The sequence below is a fragment of the Rhinoraja longicauda genome, chromosome 21 (assembly GCF_053455715.1).
Source record: "Rhinoraja longicauda isolate Sanriku21f chromosome 21, sRhiLon1.1, whole genome shotgun sequence".
In the NCBI taxonomy this organism is placed as follows: Eukaryota; Metazoa; Chordata; class Chondrichthyes; order Rajiformes; family Arhynchobatidae; genus Rhinoraja; species Rhinoraja longicauda.
In genome coordinates this window covers 19444247-19461068 of record NC_135973.1, presented here as the reverse complement: position 1 = coordinate 19461068, position 16822 = coordinate 19444247, and the positions used below count along the sequence as shown (strand labels likewise).

The window sequence follows — 16822 nt, the reverse complement described above, 5'->3', positions numbered from 1 at the left end:
GAGTTGAATTCTGCAGTGGAATGTCACAGAATCAAAATGGGTTCAACACCAAGAGTAAAACCAGTGTGTAGATTTAATACACTTTTCATTGCAAGTGTTCAGGCACAATACAGAGTCTCATATTTACATCCAGAAACACTGACACAGCCTTGGTGAAAGCTGGAACCTGTTTATAATCACATCAATGTACACTTGTACAAAGTATCACCATAATCCTAAAAAAATAAACAAGAGTCCACTTTGTACAGGGTGCAAGTTAGCTGTAGAGCGGGTCTTACACCGGTGACCAAGAAGGTGGGCGTCCTCAGTACACATTGTAAACAGAGCATCAAATTTCGACACACAACCGGTCAGCCACGTTGTACGAGGGTGGGACCAGTGCTGCCAGCTGTGGTACCAGTCATTTACCTTGTACGCTGCAAGGAATTCCCTTTTGGGTACAAGTGCCTGATAGAAAAACCACAGCGTAGTTCAAATCACATTGCAGGTGAAGCATTCTTTGATGGGGAAGGGGAGCAGCGGGGAGAAGGCGCCATACGCGATGTGACCATCACTGACCTGTAAAGAGGAGGGCCAGAGGGCCATGGGCTGCAGGGGCTCGTGCTTCGGACTTTGAGGGAAGCATAACATCGCCACAAGCTGATCTCCAGTGACAACACCAGAGCCCAGGACAATGGGTGAGCAACACCTTCCACTCAAAGCCTCAGCCAGGTTTAGACGCTGTGCAGAGGTAGAACTCTCTACCCTCAGCACAAAGCCCGACGAAGTAGGGACACCTTGCAGACACAGCACATGTGGTCTGGCCCTGCAGCCTGGGGAAGAACAAAGCCGATCCCAGCGATGGGTGAAATGGGGAGATTGGATCCTTCAACACAAGGCACAGCATGGCACCCTGACCCCAACAAAAGACGCAGGAGCTGACTGGGCTTACAGGAGCTTTGGCAACAGCCCTAACCCGCGAGACCAGGTCCACCCATAGTGGTGGTGAACCAATCCAAAGATATCCACATCATCCACGGCAGAGAGGAGTGTGATCCAAGTCCAATGGGCAGGAAAACTATCAACAGGTGGCCAGCTGCAGAGTACCACTGGTTTCTGTACAACATGCAGCAAAATGTAAAGGAACCCTTTCTTAAAAAAAAGCCTGGGGGTCAAAACAAAGGTTAAAATATAAATGGAAGACAGGTTCTGCATAGCCCTGGACCAACATACACAGCCCAGAGATCATGCCTGGATATTAGGCGGATCAGGAACCCACAAACGGCAGCGGTTTCAGGCGAGTCCGAGACAGTGCGAAGAGTGTCACACCCAGACCCAGACCGACTGAACCAGACCCGTCGGGTGTGTTAAGTCAGCACAAGCATTGTTTCCATTCCCTGGAATCAGGGAGAGGAGGTAGCATAAGATCCAAAGAAGCTAAACAACCAGTGTCTAAGCGCAAGGCTGAATTGTCCAGAGTCTGACAATAGGCCTCTGCTTTGCTCCTGTTTGCACCTCAGGTGCTGCCAACCCAGGGAAGGCGGGTTGCTGCAAGGGACCACGTACTGGGCTGCCATCAGGGATCTGGAGCAGGTCATTGCTTCGGATAGTATCTTGTCCCCATTTTATTCCACTACATAATCAGAGACCAAATTTTTTTAATGCAATTGAAAAGTCACTAGCAGCTTTTTAAATGAAATGTCGAGAAATTTCACCTCGTGAGGCAAACTTAATGGATTTTTAAAAAAAAGCAACTGCGAAAAATGCAGCGTTTTGTGGCTGAGAACTGATGTGACGACAGATCGGGGCCAGAGTTACGAGCTTAACGAGGAATGATGTACCGCAGCGAAGGAGCTGTTTCATTTCTACGATCCCTGGAACAAGCCTCAATTCCCACTGAAGAAAACTGAAAATCAGCTGGGCAGCTCAGCTTTGGAGCGATGACTGCGGAAGTTCAGCCTGCTGCTCGACCAAAGGGGACTGAGAACTGGGCTCAACATGAATTAATTTAACACAAGCCCCTTTTCCAGAGACCTGGCATTTTTGTACCTAGAAATTTAAGGGTGGGACAACTGCTTCTTCAGGGGAGGAAAGGTTTAATGTTCAAGTACAGTGGAGGCTTGCCCATCTATGTAATACATTCAGCCTGAGCGGCCTCACTTTAACACTATAGCTGGCAATGCAGGGGTGGCTGGCAGGTGTGAGCAAGGGGGCATCAGCCCTCACTGGCCAGCCCGCTTATGGCTCAGGGTTGCTGGGGATTCCCTGCTGATCTGCTCCTCTCTGCTGCTCCAGAACCTCACACTAGTCACGTGTCCACTCCCCATCTCCCCCATCGCGGCGCCACAATGGTGCAGTCTGATCTCCATCTCTTCTAACCCCACCCCTGGTGAAAGCAGCCCAGAGGCCGCTGTGCCTCGGCCCACATCTCTCCAGCGGTGGGTGGGCAGCAGCTTCAGACAAGAGTGGGGCTGAGACTCCTGGAGGCGAGGCAGAGTGTGGCTCAGGAACAGGATGGCAGAGGGCCAGTGATCAGGTTTCCTATCAGAACCTAACGGATGCAGTTCAGGCATCAGTACCGAATGTAGAACCATCAGCCAATGCTAAATCCTGAATGTTTAAACCAAATACTTGGCAACAAGTTTCAAACATTTGCTTCTTTCATTCTCTCTTCTACCTTATTCAGTTACATCTGACAGAGCCTCAGTAAATCAGACACAGGGACCAACAGGATCAATTTCTGTAGGGAAGGGATCACAGGAGAAATTATGCAAAGGTAAGTGGAAGTCTAATGAAAACAATGAAATAAATTTACTCAACTTAAAATCTTCATTAAAAAAATCCAGCATATATTTGGAGAGGGTGATTGATGGACCTGAACACAGTTTCAACACAAACTCTTCATCGATCGTGTGCCAATAGTATCACGTTGGAATGATATGACCTAGAATGGAGAGTCCTCTGCTTACACAGAGCAGAAATGTTCAAGGCAATTCAGACGAGGAAACAAAGTGCTGACCACGGCACACTCCCTGGTCAATGCAATGAAACAGCTGAGAGGAGCACATCAACGCAAAGGTGCAAACGACGGATGTCTATTCAGTGCAGGTTACATGATTGATCTGCATCATGTCAATCTACTGAATGTGACTAACATCTTCCTGCAGGACAAAGACACAAAGTGCTGCAGCAGTGTATTGGGAGGGTGCAGGCAGCACCGTGCTCTGGGCAGCCTGGCGACAGGACAAGAGAGAAGGCTTCAGTCGTGGAGGCTATAGTTTGATCGTCCCCGGAGGTAAACTGCCGTTACAGAGCCTGTAGTATCGCAGGTCATTGACAAGTCTGTGAACACTCTGTGTAAACGAAGGCAAATCCTAGTACCGGTGGGGGGAGGGAGAGAGAAAAAGAGAGGTTATTATCATCTTCTATAACTGATTGTTTATCAGAAAGCAACTTATTTGACTTTGAGTACAGACGGAATAAAGTAGACTTTCATTTCTGTCAGCAGCTGAAACACTTCCTTAGAGTAAGTAATACTGCAGCCCTGCGGCCCAATGTGTCCATGCCGACCAAGATGCTGCATCTAAGCTAGTTCCATAAGCTAGTCCTACCTGCCCACATTCCTCTAAGCCTTTCCTATTCATGTACCTGTCCAAGTCTCTTAAATGTTGTAATAGCACCTGCCTCAACTACCTCCTGTAGCAGCTCATTCCATATACCCATCACCTTGTGTGGAAAGGTTACCCACAGGTGCTTATTAAATCTTTCCCTTCTCTCCTGAAACCATGTCCTCTGCTTCTTGATTTCCTTCCCCTGGGTGCAAGACTTACTGGTCACTTTCACTGTCACGCAAACTTTGCCCTGGTGTCAGCAGAGCGACTTTCTAAAATCGTACAGTGAGGCATCTTTCCATTCAAACCAACACAGCAAAGGATTCAGTCACATTTCACTAGAAGTCCACTGATAAATCCACATGGTCAGACAGGCCAGGGTGGTGTTACCTCAGCAAGTATAGCCGCCCCTGCTCTCCCAAGGGTCGTTAGTTCCTCACCTCAACTAACTGCATGAAAAGTCAGAGATATTAAATTACTTGAGCCAAAAACATGAAGTAACAATTTAGAAGTAGCAGCATGGAACAGGGACGAGGAAGCCAAGTGAATCAAAAAAAAACTTAGTTAAAGTGCAGTACAGATTAAAGACACATGATAGGAAAATGAATATTTGGCCCCATGCCTGGAAGTACTGATACAAAAAAACATGCCAGATTTGTAGGAACATTTGTGTCCAGCTGGGTGCAGTGTACAGTCGTGATCTGTTCAAGACCATGTGGAAAACAGAGCTGCTACATGCCATTACTAGAGATGGGTGCAGATTCAGTGCAATGGCTGTTCTAACGGGAGGCACACCCAGGGTACAAAAGGTGGACGGGCATGGAGTGGGACGTTGCGTCCAAGCAAAGCGAAGGTTGGAGGCACACAGCAGCCTGGGGCTAGCCTGCATCGGACACAGCTCATAAAAAATAGAGCACAGACTGGACTTTGAAAATGGCATCAAAACCTGGTGCTTCTTGCATGCGGGCTCAGTGGACTATTTCTGCACACTGTGCGTTTGTACGTGACAATAAAAGTACCATTGAAACAGTGCAGTCGGGACAAAGAAGTGGGGACCTGATGGAGATCATGATTCAGTGTTATCAGGAGTAGCGAGATTGTAATCAGAGGGTGCATGATAAAGATGCATTTGTTTTTTACCGAAGGGTTATGGTTAGAATTTCAAATTCTCTGCCACATACATTCTTAACTCCACATGCTAAAATACTAATTCCGTAGCTTGAATGAGGAATATTGAGAGAGCACGAATTCATGAGAAAAACAATGTTGTGCAAGGCCATGGAAAGCCAGAACATTGGGGAGATGGTTCTCTACCAAAGTGGTGACAAAGGGCCTTCTTCACAAGAGACTGATCTTCCCTCACTATAGGCATTGGCTACAGCAAGGTCTCTGGACCCAGACTTGAACCCACGACTCCGAAGAAATGGAGAGCTGCAGTCACAGCTGTGATTTACACCCCGCAGCCCATTGGACTGTAACGTGATGCTTTGGTGAATGAAGGGGAGAGAGAAGGTCCACCAAGCAGGCCAGGGAGTGGCACAATGCGCACTCTGGCTGCTGGAACTCACCTTTTGGTAACTATTTGGTAAATTTCAATGAGGTCCCCCCTCATCCTTCTAAACTCCAGCGAGGAGAGGTCCAGTGCTGTCAAACGCTGATCACTGGGATCTCACCCATTCCTGGGATCATTTTCATAAACCCCGTCTCGACGGTCTCCAGCACCAGCACATCCTTCAGATATGGGGCTCAAAATTGTTCACAATACTCCAAATGTGGTCTGACCAGCGTTTTATAAAGCCTCAACATTACATCCCTGAGCCTCAGCATTACATCCCTGCTGTCAGTATTCAGGGAGCCTGGTGCGCACAAGAGCCAGAAAAACTGCAGGAAGGCTGACTGAATGGAGTTCCCATCCTCGTGGCCAGTAGAGGACCAGTGTGGATCTTGGACCATTCACTGCGCCATCCATGGGGATGCCGAGAGCGTTCAGATGGACAGCTGTTAAGTGGTGGCATTTCCTTCTGAGTGAAACCATCACGGCTTCAAGTCCCAGTGTGAAGACCTCAGCCCAGTCAACAACTAGCTCACCGTGCTGAACAGCAGAAAAACATTAAAGCATCACCCTGAGGTACAAGACCTTGAGGCTAACACTGCAAACGGACCCCTATATGCCTGTGGGCTCCAGCCCATTGACATTCACTGAGATCACACCTGCTCTGACTGAAACTCCAACCCCACACTCCCATCCACCCTGTAAACTTCCATCCCTTGCTCAAAGACCAACCACACCTTGTCTTAAATATATTCAAACTTTCTGTTTCCACCATCCTATAAGGAAGAAAAATCCAAAGATAGGGCCCGCAGGAAAAAAAATGCCTTGATCTGTCTTTAATGGGCGAATCATAAAACGGCTACAGAATTGCTGTTGACTACTCTGCCCATCTTCTCCATGCCAGCTATCTCAAGTTGAACTCATTTTTCACCCCAGCCCCTTCTACATAGATTTGCAAACTTTTCCTTCAATGGCCACACTATAAGCAACTTCTACCACATCTCCAGCGCATACATCCCAGGCTCCAACCAACATCACAGGCCGAAGTGACTGTTCCTATGTTGCATTGCTCAATGTCTACAAAAAGGATTTTACTCATGTCACTCTTAATTCTCTCATGCTTTCTGTCCATTTTGTGCAGTCCTCTCATCGTTTATATACCAGCAGAATATCCCCTCACCCCTTCTTTTAAGAAACTAGGACCAGCCTCTCCAAAGATAAGACACAAAATGCTGGAGTAACTCAGCAGTTCAGGCGGCATCTCAGGAGAGAAGGAATGGGTGACGTTTCGGGTCAAGACCCTTCTTCAGACTTCTCTCCAACATGTCTAACTGCCCACTCCAACATGTCCAAGTAATTGTTGTCACTTATTCCAAGGAACAATTCTCCAAAATCTTTCCTCGACCCTTTTATCAGGCTTCTGAACAGTCCTTCCATAAGTTAGGGTACTGTCTAATTCACCTCTACCCCATTGCAGACATTGGATTTTGTCCTTGGAGATGGTGTGCCACATTGCTGCGAACTATATTCTGAACTCTGTATCTTCCCCTTTGCTGTAGCCATTGTATTGAGTTGATTTGATTACATTTATGTATGGTATATCTGATCTGTTTGGATAGCATGCATGACAAAGCTTTTCTCTGTACCTCAGTACACGTGACAATAAACTTAAAATCCCCTACCCAATGCCTTCACATCATTCCTAGAATGAGTACCACACTCCACTAGAGGCCGGGCCTGTGCTCCCCCAGATGTGCTCTCCTCATAACTTACTTTCTCATTGATCTCCATGCCATTAGTAAACTTCACTGCACTTGCTCCCTCCATTTAGATCATTGCGATCAAGAATAAATGCCAAGCTCCACAACGGATCCCCTTGGCACCCCACTGAGTAAGATTTGCCAACCTGCCAAAAACCCAGTTATCTTGCTTTCAGTTAACCTGTTGCCCTGAAAGTGGCCACACAAGTAGATAGAGTGGTAAGCAAGGCATATGGTATGCTTGCTTTCACAGGGCAAAGCATTGAGTATATGAGTCAGGAAGCCACAATGCAGCATTATATGACTTTAGTTGGGCCACATTTGGAATATTGTGTCCAGTTCCAGATACCACATTACAGGATGGGTGTGGAGGCTTTGGAGAGGGTGCAGAAGAGGTTTAACAGAATGTTGCCTCGATTAGAGGGTATTAGCTATTATGAGTGGTTGGATAAATTTGGACCTGATAGAAGTATATAAAATTATGGGATGCACAGATAGAGGTAGTCAGAACCTTTTCCCCCCAGGATGGAAAAGTCAAAGATTAGAGGTCATAGCTTTAAGGTGAGAGGGGCAAAATTTAAAGGAAACTAGACTAAGTGGACCCGTTGGGCCCAAACCTCTCCTGCATTGGTGCAGCACCGTCCTCCCCCCTCCCCTCAATCCCCTCTCCCTTCTCCCCCTCTCCTTCCCTCCCCTCCTTTTAAACTTTAAAATGTGAATAACTTAAAAAATATAAGACCGATTTCAATAAAACTACTTGCATTATCACTAAAGTGACAATGGTGAGTAAGGTGGGCCTAAAATTGTCGCGCTGTCATGTACTGTTTCGGCTGAAGTTCAGTCACAAACAAGATAACAAACGAGAGTTTTAGTATATAGATGTGCGGGGATTTTTTTTTTTTTTACACAGGGAGTGGTGGGTACCTGGTCCATAGTTCCAGTAGTGGTGGAAACAGATTCAATCGTGGCATTTATGAGCCTTTTATATATGCACATAGGTATGGAGGGAATGGATCACGTGCAGGCAAAGGAGATTAGTTTCACCTGGCATCATGTTTGCTATGGACATTGTGGGCCGAAGGACCTGCTTCCATGTTCCATGTTAACCTATCACCTATCTATTCTAATATTGTCCTCAACCCCATGAATCCCCATGTAGTAACTAGTTGTTGAAAATCCAAATACACTACATCCTCTGGTTCTCTCTTATCTCCTTCAGCAGTTACATTTCTCTTCCTCAAATGATGCCACTCTGGCCAATCACATTATGCTTTAAACATTGTGTTATCACTTGGCTAACAATGGAGTTCTGTCTTTTCCTGATAACCAACGTCAGAATCTTGAAAAGCAACTTGTTTTGAGCTGGTCACACACCATCCCCAGTCAAACACTGCACAGCCTTCAGAGGAGATGCATCTTCTTCCTTGTTTCAGAGGAAGTGTACGTGAATCATTTTTCTCAGATCACTTTCCACGGAGAGAATTCACAGCCACTAAACAGAACACACTACAATATCGCATTGACTAAGCACTATGTAATGGTTAAGCATTCCCTTTGGCAGTGGTGGCAAGACTTGCAGCAACATTTGACATTCCTGCGCCTTTGTGCGATTCCATAGGCACTCCAAGAACTAACCCTGTCCATTTTGAAGTTTCTGCCGAGCACTGTTCTCTGATTGGAGTCAACACCATCGCAGTTGGCCAGGAAGTGGGGTAAAAAGGCAGCGTAGAAGCTGCTGAAGTCCACAGAGGCCATGTTGTACACAGCAATGCCAATCTCCTCCTGCAACAGGTCGTGAGACTTGTGCACCAGCACTTGCAGCAGCACGTTGACGAATTGAAAGAGCATGGTTGTCCGGAAGATTTTCTGGCAGAGAAACAAAAAAGAACAAACAGTGAGCACAAGCAAAGTTAACTTCAGAGTCTGAAAGCCTGACCTTGGTGGAGACCAACAAGGCCCTGCCCTTGTCACAGCAAGCAGGCTGGGACAGTACCACAGAGCTATGCAGGTACTGGAACCATGAGCAAAAAACAAAATGGTGGAGGGACTCAGCGGGTCGGGCAGACGAGTACCACTTGCACTGCAGGATTCACCACTCGCTACACACAGCAATTTAGATATTCTGCACTTGCTACTGAACACCACTGCCCTTCAGGCAGATGGGCAGCACATGGGCACAGCAGGTAGAGCTGCTGCCTCACAGCGCCAGATATCCACGTTCGATCCCGACCCCAGGTGCTGTCTGTGTGGAGTTTGCACATGCTCTGTGACCTCATGGGTTTCCACCGGGCGCTCCGTTTTCCACCCATATCCCAAAGACATTGCAGATTTGTAGGTTAATTGGCTCCTGTAAATTGTCTCTATTGTGTAGGGAGTGGATGAGAAAGTGGGATAACATAGAATTAGTATGAATGGGTGATTGATGGTCAGCACGGTCTTGGTGGGCCGAAGGGCCTGTTTTCATGCTGTATCTCTAAATTAAACTAAATTACTGATTTTGCATACAAATGCAGCAAAGTCTTTGAAACTGTTAACGCCTCCACTCTGCTGGACCAGGGAATTGACCAGGAACATCGACAATTCCTGTCACTCCACAGATGCTGCTCGACCCGCTGAGTTCCTTCAGTTGTTTGCTGCCCCAGATTCCAGCATCTGCAGTCTCTTTTGTCTCTCAACTGTTTATATTCTTTTTATAAATTACTAGGCAGTCAATGTTATTTTTAGAACCAAATAGCCGTGAGCAGGCTGCTGCAGTGGCTGCACGCTAAAATGGATCACAGCGGAAAGGGCTTTCAGTTGTTACATAAATATAAAAGGATTTCTTCCTGACACCCTCCAACATTGCAGTCATTAAGTACCACAATTATAGTTCCTTGCTGTCTGCAAGAAGATAAGTAAGCAATAGAAGGAACACAACACACTACTGGCAATTATAAGGTTACTGCTTGCAAGAGTGAGTCATAGAGATTTACAGCCCTTTGGCCCATCACAACAATGCTGACCATGCCCACCTACACTAACCTCACGCCTGCATTAATTTCACATTCCCCTGTGACCCTGTGGTCTAGATGCCTCTGACAAGCTGTCACTCTTCCTGGCTCCACCACCTCATTTCAGACACCAAATACTGTGTGAAAAATGTACCCCTCAGATCCCCCTTTAAACCTCTTCCCTCATCTTAAACCCGCACTCTCTGGTGTATCTATCTGCATTCAAGAGTCCCCACTTGAAATGTCAAGTCAAGTCAAGTCAAATTTATTTGTCACATACACATACTCGATGTGCAGTGAAATGAAAGTGGCAATGCCTGCGGGTTGTGCACAAAAAGAATTACAGTTACAGCATATAAATAAAGTTAATAAGTTACTAAACATAGCACAAAAAGTGTCGACCAAAATTTAGTCTCTGGGGTTATAAAAGTTGACAGTCCTGATGGCCTGTGGGAAGAAGCTCCGTCTCATCCTCTCCGTTTTCACAGCGTGACAGCGGAGACGTTTGCCTGATCGTAGCATCTGGAACAGTCCGTTACTGGGGTGGCAGGGGTCCCTCATGCTTGCTCTGGATCTGCACCTCCTGATGTATAGGTCCTGCAAGGGGACGAGTGTAGTTCCCATGGTGCGTTCTGCCGAACGCACTACTCTCTGCAGGGCCATCCTGTCCTGGGCAGAGCTGTTCCCAAACCAGACTGTAATGTTGCCATTTTATTTCCCCCCCACAGATGCTGCCTGACCTGCTGAGTTGCTCGAGCTGTCTATTTTTATGCTCAAGATTCCAGGATCTGCAATCTCTCACCAGGCCTGACTGATTTTATATACCTCTATCGTGTCACTTGTTTGCCTTCCTTTTCTCCTGGGGAAAAAAAGATCCAGCCTTTCCTGGTTCTCTGTATAACTTAAGGCCTCCAGTCTATGCAACATCCTTATGAATCTTCCCTGCACCCTTTCTATCTTAATCACATCCTTCCTATAATGTAGCAAAGAGACAGCACACAATATTCCACACGTGTGGCCTGACCAACTGTAACATGACCTTCCAACTCCTGCGCCCAATGAATGTCATGACCCTGCACATCTGTGCTGCTACTTTCAGGGGACCATGTATTTGAACCCCTGTGGTCTCTCTGCTTAACAATGTTCCCCAGGGTCCTGGGCATGTTCTGCCCTGGTTTAAGCTCCCAAAATCCATTGCACTGGCCTCTCAGCACTCAGTAGCTTGACACACACAGAGGCCAGGATTGGATGGCAACTACAGCCAAGTTATTTCTTTCAAAGGTTTCTGTTGGTCATCTTGAACTAAAGCTTTTAATCCAATTATCCAGTTCCACTGTAGCTAAAGTGTTTTGCATTTACATTCAGATTCTATGTCACAGACTTAACCAACTTATTCTCAAACTCCACACACACAATTATATTATGATCACACTTCGGGATGTATTTTACTCAAATTTGCTTGATTCAAGGGTATTTGCATGGAGTTCAGTACGTGTCATCTGCTCTCCCCCACCTTGAGTAATCTATTTTTAGCACTCCAGCTGGGTTTATAAATAATCTGCATCCCTCTGTAATTTGGTTTTGTATTGATTGGGAAAGTATACGTTTGAGCAGAGCTCATGACATATTCCTTTGCATGCCACAAGAATTTTTGCAGTTCCAACTGCTATGAACTGTCACAGACTTGCAGCATTTCAGGCTTAAGCTGGAAAGCGTGCAGAGAAGATTTACGAGGATATTGCCAGGACTCGAGGGCCTGAGCTGTAGGAAGAGGTCGGGCAGGCTGGGATTTTATTCCTTGGAGCACAGGAAGCTGAGAGGTGATCTTATGGAAGTGTATAAGATCACGAGGGGAATAGGTAGGGTGAATGTACAGTCTTTAAACCCAGAGCAGGGGAATCAAGAACCAGAGGACACAGGTTTATGGTGAGAGGGGAAAGATTTAACAGGGCAACGTTTACACATAGAGGGTGGTGGGCATATGGAACGAGCCACTAGAGGAGGTAGCTGCGGCATGTACAATAACAACATTTGAAAGGCATTTGGACAGGTACACGGATAGGAAAGGTTTAGAGGGATATGGTTGAAACACAGGCAGGTAGAACCAGTGTAGGTGGGGCACTTTGGCCAGCATGGGCGTTGGTCTGAAGGCCCTGCTGTATTACCCAATGCCTCTCTAAGGCTGTGCACAGTTCCCTTCTGTCTGGGAGGTGTGGCAACTGCGCCAGGAGGATGAGGGGCAAAATGTCAGAGTGAGGAGACCCGTCCTATACAACTGCACATAGTACAGCTGAACAGCACTTACCTTGTGGTACAGCTTGTGTTTGGTGTTAAGCGTCTCCAGGTAAAACAGGTTCTGTTTAAAGATCTGAATATCGGGCTGGAGAAAGGACTGTCCGAAGGCCTGGCAAAAGAACAGGAAGCATTAGGGTGCTGAATGCAAGGCTTCATCATCGGCTGCTCATGATACGATCACAGCACTCTTGGCTGTTTCAGCACCAGTGCGCAGCCGAGTGCATCAGTAAACCCTCTGGAGTAAGGCCACGTGCGTGATGTTAACACCACTTCACTGCAATTAACTCCGCATGCAGAGGTGGGGGCAACTTATGGCTGTACACAGCAAGCTGCACCGTGCAAAGAATGGGCATTCACGCAGACCCAATCTTCCAGACTTTTCCAGAAAACAGCTTATAGCCAAGTACTTGCTGACAACTGGGCAAGGTCAAGTTTTCAAGATCTGTTAATTGTCGCAAGTACCAATTAAGGTGCAGCATCATTGTCATATAGAAATCTCAGCAGCCAACGTGCTCATACCATGATTCAGCAAATGGTTTTGTTGAACAAATCAACAATTCAATAAATTATTCAACTGAAATTTAACTGGATAAATAGTTTGCGACTTAAAAACAGAAAATATCAGATATGCGGAGTGGAAATGATACCACGTTTTTCTGGTTACAGATGCAATTATTTCACACTGACAGTGAAGCAAGGCTTCCATTGCACTGTACCTCGCCATACTTGGGTGTATGACAATGAGCAACTTGATGAAAGATCATCAAGCATGTTGTTGTTATTTCAGATTTCCAGCAGTTTTTTTTTGCTTCCCAAACAGTTTGCCACATTGATTAATGATTAAATGTTCACAGGTGAATTGACTTGAACAGAAGCAAAGGATCTTTGCAATTCTCCATTACCTGGTACTAATTAAGTTAACCAGTTAGTTAAGGAGAGCAATCTTGATACAACGGACAAACTACCAAGGACCACAACCAGCAACCTCAGTTACCTGCATGGCAGAAACAAACTGGGCTTCATTCTCCATCAGTTCCTCAGCTGTTCCACGCTGAACACTCGCCAAGACAGAGGATTTAAAGAAAAAACGCCAGTTGTTGTGCAGAATCTGGTAAAGCAGCTCAAACAGCTCCATCTTCACATCGGGCGAGGACCGCTGGTGTGCAAGAATATCAACATAAGTTGAGCAGATGGAATAGAACACAGCACACAACATCCAGTCCTTTAAACATGCTTCTTCATTCAAAAAGATTAAGATTGATCTTTAACATCACCGCTGCTTTCCTCTTCCACCCCTCAAAACAGCTGATAATACTCTGCAATGGCACATCTACAGATCTGCGAGGTGCAGAAACCCCATATATTTTTATGACAAGGCTGCCTTCAGGATTTCGTGACACACCTGCATAGCTCACCAGAGCAGCTTTAGAAGTGCGAGAGTGAGAGCCTTACCTCTGCTACGATTGGGTAGACCTGCTCCATGCAGAGGGAAATGATGCTGGGGAGCACGGGCTTGAACACCTGCCCTGGTTCCTGGACCACCACCTGCAGGATTTTCAGAAACTTCTCCACCACTCGGCAGCCCCCACTGCCCTCCTCAAGAATGCTTTCGGCCAACTGTTCCCTGTGGAACAGAAGGAAAGTCCCACGTCATACACAGGGCTCGTGGCAAGATAGAGGAATCACATCTACAAACCATGTGTGATCTCACAGCCAGTGCAGGAGGAAAATGTGAACGCAGTCACTTTGGAAAAGAGGTTGAGAACGCAAATTACTGGGCCACCACCAATTTTCCAGCCACAACTGACCCACTTGCAGGAAAGACTCCTCTCACTCCACGACCCATCTTTGAAAGCCCAATGCCTCACCATTCACCCCGACAAGGCCTTTTACCTGGTGAACATGTTGAGGAACGTTTGGATGATCTGTTCTGTGAAGGGAACCCCCATCTGCACCCTGAGGCCTTGAAGCAAAGTGAGGAAGAAGTTGAGCATCTCATCCGTGATACCTGGAAGAGAGAGGGGACACCAACATCAGCCTGTGCTCAGTTGGACCTAGGACACCACACATCTACCACGGGTGGACTAATGTTATATGATGTCGATATGATGCAAACTACTGCTAGGGCTTCCAACAAGCTTGTTTCACTCCGTGCTCGTAAAGGTAATTGAAATTAAAGTTGCAACCACAACGAATGCAACAGAAATCCTTTCCCGACACGGAGATCTGATCAGCTTTCCTCACTTTATGACATTTCCATAGGCGCCAATCACAAAAGTACTGATATTCCAGTATTCCCAAATATATCCTTGAAAACACATTAAACAATGCACTATTTCTTATGGAACATGAGATAGCAGGCTTTCACTGAATGTGGCTTCCCCACACCTCCAGCCCACCTTCCAAGCCCCAACAGAGCAGCTGCTTCACAGCACTGGAGTACCAAGTTCGATCCTGACCTTGGGTGCTGACTGTGCGGAGTTTGCACGTACTCCCGCGTGGGTTTTCTACGGGTGCTCCGGTTTCCTCCGTCTAAAAGACGTGTGGGTCTGTAGGTTATCTGGCCTCTGTAAATTGCCCTTAGTGTGTAGGGAGTGGATGAGAAAGTGGTATAACATGGTATTTGTGTGAATGGGTGATCGTTGGTCGGTGTGTGGAAGGACCCGTTTCCCTGCTGTATCCCTAAAATGAAACTACATAACACATCTTGCAGTTTAGTTTAGAGATACTGCTCGGAAACAGGCTCTTCGGTTCGCGCCGACCAGCAACCCCCACACATTAACACTATCCTACACAAACTAGGGACAATTTTTACATTTACCAAGCCAATTAACCTACAAACCTGTACTTGTTTGGAGTGTGGGAGGAAACCGAAGATCTCGGAGAAAACCCACGCAGGTCACGGGGGGAACGTACAAACTCCGTACAGACAGTACCCATAGTTGGGATCGAACCCGGGTCTCTGGCACAGCATGGCAACTCTACCGCTGCACCACTGTGCAGGTTACTACAAGACTGGATATCAGTCAGGCACGTCAGCCGTAGAAGTTCTGCAAGATAAAGCAGGTTGATACTAGCAGAGTACCTCACTGGTAAGAGGGATTGCCCGATAAGAATGAAGTCAGGATACCATGTTATGTGATTGAGAAGGAACCAACCTCCTATTAAGGGAACATCCTACAACATGTTCCTCACTGGTTGTACTCAGGGTCATATATATAGGAACAGGAGGTTCTACTTCCTGCTGATATTCAACCGGCTGATCTTTATCTGAATCTTTCTTACCTACCTTTATCCCAAATCTATAACAGTTAGCCAACAAAAACCGACGCCTCTCAGTATCGATTTAATTGCAGTGTATCTTTGTGGCGGGTCAGATGGGATGCAATTTAGTTGGATCTTGTACTTGATTTGACTGGGCAGTGGGACGACGCCAAAGCTGGGGGTGTAACACCTACATTCACGATCAAAACACAGAGTGATGGAGTAATCTCCCAGATGTACTAGAGGACAGAGGATCTAGGGAGACAAGAGGAACTGAAAGAAATTTGCATTAGGCGAGAAATAGTATTGGGTAGACTGATGGGACTGAAGGCTGATAAATCCCTGAAGGCCTGATGGTCTGCATCCCAGGGTACTCAAGGACGTGGCTCTAGAATCGTGGACGTATTGGTGATCATTTTCCAATGTTCAATAGATTCAGGATCAGTTCCTGTGGATTGGAGGGTAGCTAATGTTATCCCACTTTTCAAGAAAGGAGCGAGAGAGAAAACAGGGAATTATAGACCAGTTAGCCTGACATCGGTGGTGGGGAAGATGCTGTAGTCAATTATTAAAGAGGTAATAACGGCGCATTTGGATAGCAGTAAAAGGATTGGTCCAAGTCAGCATGGATTTATGAAGGGGAAATCCTGCTTGACTAATCTTCTGGAATTTTTTGAGGATGTGACAAGTGAAATAGATGAAGGAGAGCCAGTGGATGTAGTGTATCTAGACTTTCAGAAAGCCTTTGTTAAGGTCCCACATGAGAGGTTGGTGAGCAAAATTAGAGCACATTGTATTGGGGGTAGGGTACCGACATGGATAGAGAATTGGTTGTCAGACAGGAAGCAAAGAGTAGGGATAAACGGGTCCTTTTCGGAATGGCAGGCAGTGGCGAGTGGAGTGCCGCAAGGCTCGGTGCTGGGGTCGCAACTATTTACAATATATATTAATGATTTGGATGATGGAATTAGAAGTAACACCAGCAAGTTTGCAGATGACACAAAGCTGGGTGGCAGTGTGAACTGCGAAGAGGATGTTAGGAGGTTGCTGGGTGACTTGGACAGGTTGAATGAGTGGGCAGATGCAGTATAATGTAGATAAATGTGAGGTTATCCACTTTGGCGGCAAAAACAAGGAGGCAGATTATTATCTCAATGGTGTCAGATTAGGTAAAGGGGAAGTGCAACAAGACCTAGGTGTCCTTGTACACCAGTCACCGTAAGCAAGCATGCAGGTACAGTAGGCAGTGAAGAAAGCTAATGGCACGTTAGCCTTCATAACGAGAGGATTTGAGTAAAGAGGTCCTTCTGCAGTTGTACAGGGCCTGGTAGGACCACATCTGGAGTATTGTGTGCAGTTTTGGTCTCATAA

General features: G+C 46.4%; 1 protein-coding gene across 3 annotated transcripts in view; it reads right to left on the bottom strand.

The window, feature by feature from the left end:
• xpo6 (exportin 6) overlaps positions 1-16822 on the bottom strand; it is an 83832-nt gene continuing 67010 nt past the window's right edge. For 2 of the 3 annotated variants that reach the window (XM_078417969.1, XM_078417971.1), the window contains 6 exons: positions 14081-14195; positions 13640-13811; positions 13182-13343; positions 12198-12296; positions 8538-8768; positions 2-3353 (listed from right to left, as the gene is read on the bottom strand). In XM_078417969.1, coding sequence (XP_078274095.1) covers positions 3252-3353; positions 8538-8768; positions 12198-12296; positions 13182-13343; positions 13640-13811; positions 14081-14195 — 881 coding nt within the window. In that variant the 3' untranslated portion in view covers positions 2-3251. Of the gene's footprint in view, positions 3354-8537; positions 8769-12197; positions 12297-13181; positions 13344-13639; positions 13812-14080; positions 14196-16822 lie in introns of all 3 variants that reach the window. The other variant, XM_078417970.1, reaches the window with a different exon arrangement.